At 41.1% G+C, this 10,321-nt stretch overlaps 1 protein-coding gene across 1 annotated transcript in view; it reads right to left on the bottom strand.

Moving 5' to 3' along the window:
- The window catches only part of LOC116693067 (glutamate receptor ionotropic, kainate 5-like), a 277,749-nt gene that overhangs the window by 24,795 nt on the left and 242,633 nt on the right, over nucleotides 1-10,321 (bottom strand). The window contains 3 exon segments of the mRNA XM_032521753.1: nucleotides 1,009-1,182; nucleotides 1,660-1,729; nucleotides 1,732-1,767. Coding sequence (XP_032377644.1) covers nucleotides 1,009-1,182; nucleotides 1,660-1,729; nucleotides 1,732-1,767 — 280 coding nt within the window.

Genomic DNA, 10,321 nt, shown 5'->3' with positions numbered 1-10,321 from the left:
GCCAGACAGACGGACAGATGAACTGCCAGACAGACGGACGAAGTATGTTGCAGACTGTGCCACGGCCATCATGGGTTTCTTTATGGGGCTAAGTGCTGATGGCCCCTCCAGTATCTCCTCCATCTGTCTGATTGCGGCTACTGGGAGTAACGGATGGAGGGAGGAGGGCAAAAACAGGAGGAGGAGGAGGAGGAAGGAAGAGAAGAGAAGAGAAGAGGATGAATTGGAGGAGTAAGCCAGCACGAGGACGGAGGTTTGGGTTTCAATTCAATTTTTCACTTTATTTATTGTAGGGGCAATTTTTTTTTTTAATTGAAGGAATTGCCCAATACAGGTTACATATGTCAAACAATACACGTCCTTTCAGTTTTTCTTTTTTTTAATAAAGAACAGGAACAAGATTACCCTCACCCACCCTTCCCATACCACCCTTGGCAGTCAGTGTGTTCACACCACCACCCAAATCGAATCCAAAGAAAGAGAAGTATCGTCAGGATAATGTATTTATAATAATAAAAGTTAATGTACTCAATGCATAAATATCTTTATGTTTTAGAAACTGGAAACAATCCAAACAGGCCGTTATATTGTTGGCTAGTTTCATTTCTAATAAAAGTCTTAATTTTGTAAAGTAAGTGGTAATTAAAGTTGTCAGAATAATGTTAAATATTTTCAGCAGTTGCTCTAGCGATGCGGGGGCTACATACAAGACAACCTTGCAGGATCCTTCGAATGGAGATGGTAACGGAACTGCTGCTTTCACTGTCCATGATGATGACTATGGCGATGACGAAGATGGTGACACACATAATACACAGCAACTAGACCCCGTGAGTAGCAGTCACCCTAATCAATGTGTTACGATTGAAGATGATCCAGCACTCTGGGCCCCATGCCTGTGTTTGCCTTAGGCCTCAAAATGACTAAATCCGCCCCTGGGCGCAAACCCCCGTATTGATTCGAATGAGAGTGCATGTGTTGAGTGAAAAGCAGGCGAGATGTACGAACCACACTCCGCTGACGCAGCGCGTGGACAGAGCCCGGGGCATGATCTCGGAGCCCTGCTGCATGAAGCCGCCCACCGGGAACCACAGGCTGTTCCCCAGGGTGTACTGGTTGACCAGGACGTCCGGCCGCTCCCGAAGGCACGGGTGAGGGTTGTACCACTCGTAGGGGCTGAGCCTGGGGGGGGGGGGCGACATTAAACGTTTTCCTGTAAGCAGCATCTTAAAAAAGAAAGCTAGTGTTCATGTTGACTTCATGCATAGACTCCATAACAATTTAAATCCTTTACACCTAAACTGAGCAGCACATTTGTTGGTATATTGGCTGCACCATTGTAGGGCTTTTACAAAAGCACTGTTACTCCTCCATTGAGTGCACCTTTTATTAGGATTATTGTATCGCAGGACAAAGGATGTTCTTAAAATATGTCTCACATAAACAGAGTCAAACTGTTGAGGTAGCAAACAGGAAAGGGCAAAAGAGGCAGAGACATGGATACACAAAAGAAAACAACAATAACTCGACTGGAGTGTAAAACAGACTTTTTACAGGCAGAAGGAGAGAGAGAAAAGGGGCAGATTAACATACATGTTGCAGCTGACACACACACACACACACGCACGCACGCAGCCACCACAGAGGCAGGGTGTGTCCCTGGCGGCGAGGAAGAGGACGCAGCTGACGGCGAGGTAGGCCAACAGCATGAAAAGCCAGACAGCCGGAGAAATGGATCCAGGAAGGAGAAGTAACCGGGTTTCGGCCCTGAAACACACACCACACACACACACACACACACACACACACACACCCACACACACACACACACACCACACACACACACACCAACACACACACACACACACACAACACACACCACACACACACACACACACACACACACACACACACACAAAATCCTGCTGTTTATTGTGTTTCTGTTGCGTTTCCAGTATTCAAAAATGAAAGTTTAAACTTGACTTCTCAACAACATTGAATATAATTAGGAATTCATACTCTCAATGACGATCAATTTGGAAGTTTTGTAACAGCTGAACACTCAGAAACTCTCCTTATCACTTTTAAAGCTGGTTCGCCTGTTGCTGCCGTTAACCCTCATGTTGTCCCCGTTTTCCTTTATCAATGTTCTTTTTATTACCCAAAACAACAAGATTGATTCCTCACAACGCTCTTTGGCAAGTACAAATCTCTATTTTCATTAATTTCGGGGCGTCTTATTCAGTTTTATAGCATTTGGAAAAACAAATTGAAGTGTTTTTGAAATAGTATTGAGTAAAAGTTGACATATTCCAGTATGTGATTATCCATCAACATCCATTCCTTTAATTTTAGTCTAAATAATTCCTAATTTCTGCTTTTATAAGTCAAACATTAGGTATAAATTCCTATAAATGAGGTTTATGGACCATAAATTCCAAAAAGAACTGCAAAACTAGTGTTACGTAGTGTTGAAAACGTCAAAAAAAGTGACAAACATTGAAAAAAGCGTCAAAAGTGTTGAAAAATGGGACAAAAACTTACAAACGTGTCATAAAGTGTCAACAAAAGTGGGAAGACAACACGAAGGTTAAGCTGCCGTTTTATTAATATGTATCGGCCACTAGATGCTGCTCAAGGAACTCTGCTGACTTTGTTGATAAACAGCAAAAAAAAAAAAAAAGGTCTGCATGCTTAAATGGCATCCCTGAATTCACACTTTCACACATGGGACTACACGGACTTTAAAAACAAGAGGGAAGGTTTCACATCAGAACAAAAGCTGTGATTTCTCCAACTGGCAGCGGTGAGTTGTGGTAATCACTGTCTGCCAATCACAGCGCTTCGAGAGCTGTCAACAACTCAGTCTCACTAACGCAACCTTCACTTTCTGATTGACGGACATGTACTATGGAAATTAACTTTAGTTTTTTTCCTTCGGCTCGTCACATTTTGTCAGCACATGAACCTGCAATTCCAATGAAAAAAATTACAGTTACGAGCTATTAAAGTGTGTTTAAAGTGTGTAAAGTGTGTGTCGGTTGATGCTTTTCAGCCAGATGTTTCCAATTGACCACCGTCTGCTGAAAAAAGAGGATTTGGAAGCAAAGAGAGTCGAGGAACTCCCAGATTGGACCCAGTTACAGCAGATGACTGGCGCTGTAATGGAGCCAATCAACTCCCTTTCTATTTTTGGCTAACGTGAAAAACGTCGTTGGCAGCTGTCCAACGCCTAAAATCTGATGTGGATCTGCAAAATCCGACCAATCATAGAAACATGTATCATCACTCGTACGTTTTGCAGCGATTGGTTATTTAACCCTCGTGTTGTCTTCCCGTCAAAATTGAAAATTAACACTTTTTTATTGATGTTTTTTACTTTTTTTGTCGCATTTTCAACACTTTTATCACTTTTTTTGACTTTTTCAACACTACATAACTAATAACACTAACTTATTAACTTTAGTTTCACAGTTATTTTTGGAATTTATTGGTCCATGAACCTCATTTATAGGAAATTATACCTGATGTTTGAGTTAGAAAAGCCAAAATTAGGAATTATTTAGGCTAAACTTAAAGGAATGAATGTTGATGGATAATCACAGACTGGAATATGACTGGAAGACGCCCCAAAATGAATGAAAGTAGAGATTTGTACTTGCCAAAGAGCGTTGGGTGGAATCAATCATGTTATTTCGGGGTATTAAAAAGAACATTGGTATAAGCAAATGGGTCAATTTGACCCGAGGACAACATGAGGACAACATGAGGGTTAAATCTATTTTTGGGAGAAATCCAACAAGTCTTCCAAACCATATGAAAAATGCAGGTTGTTAATTCCTACCCTCTTAACACGACCCACAGGAGCATTTTCCATACTCATATCTAACGGTCACGGTTTTAAAAATGTCTTTAACGTTGTGAAACGGTCACGTTTAGGCAACAAAAACTACTCAGTTGAGTTTAGAAAAGATCGTGGTGTCATGTAGTTCTGTATATTCCAAAAAGATAAAGAAACGTAGCCTTTAACTTGTATTTTAAAACAACAAAACAAATGTTTTTTTGACCCGTCCACCACTCAAAACGGACTCTTTATGTGGAACTTGGTGCTGTTGGCGTGTTGTCACCTTGTTCCCCTAACAATTACAATGGCCACTAGAGGGCCCTGCCACTATAATTGTTAATATGAGTTGTGATTGCTGCTTGAACAAACGACCTATGGAAGCGTTTTTCGAGAGAGGACAGTCTCAAGAAATCACCTGCCGAAAGCACAGTTTAATCTGCAGATGTGAAAACTGTATGGTATTTATGCAAAAAGTATACATGCAAATAGCAATGCTCCTGCAAAGTTAAATATTGGTGCAGTTTTGATCAATTTCTATCATATTTTCTTGTAATTACTGAACAAATCTGAATATAATTTGCGTTTCTAACATTCACACTCAAGCAAACTGTATTTCTTACACGTACTGTATGTCCTCAATTAAAAATTCCGCACAGAAATGAAACCACTAAAATTTCACTACAAGTAATCTAAGTGGCTTCATGTTTACTGTGACAGAGTCCTTTGTTCAGTGCAAGAAAGAAGAGGAGGAACAGGAACATTACGGAGTTAAAATACAGCGAAAACCTAATGTCCTCCGACGCCAAAATACATTTCCAGAGCTTGTTTTGGACGTTTCTCTCTCAGCAGAAGGTCACGTTATTTAGAAAGTCAAATGACCGCAATCCTCAGAGCCTGTTCTCGCCTGTCGTGGAGTCAGCGTGGTGAGTTCACTGCATTGGGACGATTCAGATGTCTGTCCGGTAAGCTGTCCGTCATTCAAACTCACTGCGCTCACTGTCTTTGCAGCTGACTCAGCTTTAAAGCTCCCACTGCAGGGCTGTAAGGTACATTACACTGTTTGGTTAAAGGTACGTGGACACTCGAGTCCATATGTGATAGGTGAACATGTCTCTGAAGGTTCTGCAGTCATCCCGGTCATAAGCTACGTTTCCATCTACGTGTTTTTATCCAAATTAAGTGATATCAAATGAAAACTTCCTTCTGGAAACAGTAAAATTCTATGGAATTTCATGGACATCGACTCAAAGGAAGTATGTTTGGTCTCATCGGATTTTCTCTTGATTGATATACGATTTATGCGATAAACGCTGATGGAAACGTTATCTGCCGAATAAATAATGAATTTTAATTAGGTTTTAGGTCATTGTATGGTTGCAACCCGCCACAAAATGAAAAATAAGAAGTTTTAGTTAATTTTCGCTCAGTGTATCCGCTGTTTGCACACATGGGGGTGTCAACAAAGACAGATGGAAGTGGACAGACGAGGAGACGAGAGACTTTCTGAATTTAATTTATCAGGAACTCGTGAAGGAATGGGCCGACAAAGGTTAGGACAAGCTGTGGGACGTCCTGCGGAGTCAATGGAAGACGCTCGGACAGAGAGACATGTCTCAAAAAAAGAGTCTCGCAGCGGTGCCGGAGGGACAATAAAAGCAGAGTTGCATCTGCATCGTCCTAGCGATGTGTTGATAATGTTGTTTTCTTATTATAGCTCAATATGTCGCTATCAGCTTGCACATAAGCTCTATTACAACTTATGCAATTTTGATCATATTCATCATTGATCAATATTGATCATGACACGATCCGTTTTGTCTAGAAAAACTTTGTTGAATGTTGTGCGATTCAGTGCGAACATGAATGCAAACACCTTAAAATGTCTCAAATCAATTTGATCCACCAATTTGATCGCAAAACAGCATGTGATGTCGTCACGCACGTGTCTTTATTGGCTTTAAAGCCGTTGGATGGAAACACTTTTTATACCAAACTTCAGGTAATTCGATTGACAAGTGGATGGAAACTTAGCTTTAGTCATCCAGCAGGTTCAACATCTGGTGACACCAAACGAGTGGAGGCTGTCATGGACATTAATGAACATGGTTTTAAAATCCCGTGTTCAACTATCATCCAGGGAAGGGTTACACGGAAGAAGTTTTGTCACTCTTCAGAGAGACTTCTTCAGTTCTGACTGAACGGAAGGGAAACCCGGCTATTTAACGTCTGTGGGGTCGTTGGGATCAGGACGATCCATACCGACAATCATCGGCATTTTTTTAAAGACGTGAAGGTATTTTTTTGGGCTTCCATTTTTCCATTTGAAAGTGATAGCAGATAGAAAGGAAAGAGGAAGGAGAGAGAGGATGACACGCAGCAAATGAATGCAGGTTGGATTCAAACTCGGCTTAAATGGGGTGCACACTCTTCTGGGTGGGCTAGTGGTTGACCCATCGTTGGCAAACTTACATGCGGCCAAATGTTTTTCAGGAAACCAAACAAACGTGCACGTTTGGGCTCATGTGAGAAGGCCAACGAAGGTCGTTCAGCATGGCCTCGGGTGTCTCCAATGACCATAACAACCGTCGTTACAGCAGCCAGGAGCACTAGCGAACGGAGCGGTATCGATCATCTTGACAACTCACAGGAAATCATGTGTAAATTAGGGATGCACTGATACCAATACCATTATCGGGTACTGGGTCTCATACTGTGCTCATGTACTTTAACACTACCCTTGATAATACTTTGTGCATTGCTGCTTGTGACGCAAGTTAGCGCTACATTTGTCTAAAAATTTTAAAAAAACAGCTAAAAATCGTATAACTAAATGGTCTAAAGTGTGGCTGTGTTTCACTTGAAAGGGTTAAAACACTGGGAGTCCCGGTCTGGGACTTGTAACAGTCTGTAGTCTGTTACGTTAGCTTAGCTTTGGCTAATAGCTAGCTTAAACAGAGTTACAAATCTGAACGCTAACTGGTCTAACATGTGGCTGGATTTCACTCAAAAGTGGTCAAACACCAGGAGTCCCGGTCTGGGATTTGCAACAGTCTGTAGTCTGTTATGTTAGCCTAGCTTTGGCTATTAGCTAGCTTAAACACAGTCACAAATCTTAGAGCTAGTCTAACGTGTGGCTGACACCAGGAGTCCCGGTCTGAGACTTGCAACAGTCTGTAGCTAAAGAAGACACGGCGTTGCTTACCGGCAGCCTGCAGCTTGACTTTTCCAGACACCACGGCCACTGCCAGAGTCGGAGATAACAGAGAAACAACTGTTAAATCCTCATGCTTCGCTAAAGTTAACTGTGTGGCAACATTTTGCCTCCCTACCATTTATTCATTGAGCTTAGCTAAACTTCTGTGCTAACTTGCTAGCTAGTTTTTTCTCTTGCATACCTGCAACACATAGTGTTTAGGTGTTACAGTTGATTTAATGCTAATATGTTGACGTATTCTTCCAATCAAAATTCTTTTTTTATTCAGTTATTTATTTTAGTTAATAAGGTTATTGAATTTGCATGTTGGGTGTTCTTAGCTTGCTTGCTAACGTTAGCTACTACTGGAGGGTGTGTGAACCCTGCAGTTTGACTGTGAGGATGGTACAACAAACCAAACTGGATGTTCATGGTCTGTAGATAACTTGTAAATAACTGCTTGTTAAACCACGGGTCTCTAAAGTCTTTGTATTTACACGTTAATACAGAACATGTTTAGGAATTGAAGTAAAGCAAGGCAATACAAGTAACTAATTACAATTTCACATTTCAACACTGGGGTTGAAATGGAAACTGACACTTTCTGGAAAGTTAGGTAGGGTGACCAGACGTCCCCGGTTTCCAGGGACAGTCCCCGGTTTTGGAGACCTGTCCCCGGCTGGATCTGTCCACGGATCTGTCCCCGGTTTTCACTGTGACTGACAGACCCGAAATTGGAACAAAAGAAAGAAAACATTGACCAAACGGAGCCGATAGTCGCTCCACACCGCCAGAGCCAGCGCTGCTCGGAGCTCAGAGAGGTTTTAGAAAGCCGTGTTTTACGATGCTAAAATCACTGATTATTCACATGGATTCTGGTGGGTTTGGCGAACGCAAATTCACGATTTTAATCTTTAACAAAGGTCGACCTCCTTAGAAATCCTTTCCATAATGTTGTCAGACACTTAGAATAATAATCTGAGTCTGTCAGTAGCAAAACGAGCACTTTAATGAACGTAAATACGAGCTGGACAATTATCCCATTGACTTCCATTGTAGCTTGTTTCTGCCGACTGCAGAGATCTCGTTTAATACTGAATCAATGTCAAAGTAAAATATGTCCTCAACAGTTTTTATTGTATCTGATTCTCAATGAGCTGTTGCAGAAACAAGCCTGAAGCAATAAAGCAAAAGCTGATAAATGTAGCTCAGTAAACATTACAACATCATGAAATATTAGGACTTTTTCTCTTGAAATATTAGGACTTTTTTATCTTGAAATATTAGGACTTTCTATCCTGAAATATTATGACTTTTTATCTTGAAATATTAGGATTTTTTATCTTGAAATATTAGGACTTTTTTATCTTGAAATATTATGACTTTCTATCTTGAAATATTATGTCTTTTTATCTTGAAATAGTAGGACTTTTTTTATCTTGAAATATTAGGATTTTTTATCTTGAAATATTATGTCTTTTTATCTTGAAATATTAGGACTTTCTATCTTGAAACATTCCCCTCTGAGGTGTAGTGGGCTACAAGTAGGAAGTAGTAGCAGGGGTGATTCTAGGATTAGACCTTGGGGGGGGGGGGGGGGGGGGGGGGGGGGGGGGGGGGGGGGGGGCTTAGCCCCTAATGATATCAAGGTATATATACGCTTCTGAGATGAAAATGTCCCCGGATTTTGTCTGAGAAATCTGGTCACCTTATGTTTATGGTCTGTAAATAACTGCTTGTCTCTAAAGTCTTCATATTTACGCGTTAATACAGAATATGTGAAAAATAAATAGGGAATATGTGACGTGGTTGTAAAGGATTTGGAGTTAGTTTAGAGGAACTTGGGACAGAGCGGGGATGTGTAAGGAAAGTAATTTGCATGATCTAAAGTGATATAACTAATCTAATATCTAGAACTGTTGCTATTTAGGAATTAAAGTAAAGCAAGGCAATACATGAAAGTAACTAATTACATTTTCACATTTCAGCACTGGGGTTGAAATGGAAACTGACACTTTCTGGAAAGTTAACATTTTGGAGGTTTTCAAGTGCGCGCCTTATAACTTACACAACATTAACAACAGAGTTACATTGTGCAAGTGACGTTCATTCATTCTCATTAAATTCATAAACGCTGTATTTTAGTAATATGTCATCTGTACAATAGACATGTGCTCAAAAAGGCAGAATCCATCATGTCTGATAGGTCTCACCCCCTGAATCTAGAATTTAAGATGCTGACCTCTGGTTCCTGCTTCAGTCAGCCACCAACTAAACAAATAGATAGAAAGTCTCTTTCATACCCCCTGCTATCTCTCTGCTTAACTCTGTAAAGAATAGATGACGTCTGCACATGAGGCACTTGGGCTTAAGCTTTTAATGTTGTGGTATTTATTTCCCCATTTGGTCTGATCCTGTATTTTTAATCAATGTTGTCGTCTTTGTTGTCATGTGCTGTGTGTCGACGTCTTGCTACTGCTGCAGAATTAATCGCCCCTCGGGGACAAATAAAGGTCTCGAACTCGACAACAATGTCGCTTCCTTCCTCCCCGTCGAACACAGCCGGTATCTCCTCCTCGCGGATGTTGTCGGAGCTCTTTGCACGCGCTGTAATACAGTGTTGTGTCTCCGACGCAGTGAATAGCAGAGCGATAATACAGTGTTGTGTCTCCGACGCAGTGAATAGCAGAGCGATAATACAGTGAGCGCTAATGAATTGCGAGAGAACACCAGATATCAATTTACTCTGTTCAACAACCAGGGGGCAAGCGACGATGATAAACACGATGGCACTTCACTAATGTGTGTGCACAAGTCAACAGCTTGAGCAATTAAAAAGATTACCATCTTTAAGTGTGCTCGCAAGCTATTTATGCTGTGTGTGATTGATTGTGTGTGTGTGTGTGTGTGTGTGTAAAGCTCTTTTATACATCCAGACAAGATTGCATTGTTTATTTAGTTACTTTGGGAGTGGCAGAGTACTTAAAAGATGTCTTGTGTGGGTTGGTTTGCGTTAAAAGAGCTTGTACACATTCAGAAGTGTGCGCATTGTGTGTTGTAACCAGTGTGTTTTGTCGTACAGTTTCTACTACACACCAGTTGTCCTGCTATTCTGTTTTGCTTTTGTTAACATACAAGAAATCCGTGCGCTTCACTGTTTTACATGGAGAGGAAATGATGTAATGCATGTGCTCTGCACAGGCCCTGCAGCAGGTTCATTGCAACCATGATCCTGTGTGTGTGTGTGTGTGTGTGTGTGTGTGTGTGTGTGTGTGTGTGTGTGT

This window comes from Etheostoma spectabile, chromosome 7 (genome assembly GCF_008692095.1).
Source record: "Etheostoma spectabile isolate EspeVRDwgs_2016 chromosome 7, UIUC_Espe_1.0, whole genome shotgun sequence".
Classification (NCBI taxonomy): domain Eukaryota; kingdom Metazoa; phylum Chordata; class Actinopteri; order Perciformes; family Percidae; genus Etheostoma; species Etheostoma spectabile.
The sequence above is the reverse complement of the archived record's forward strand: the minus strand, read 5'-3'. Positions and strand labels throughout refer to the sequence as shown.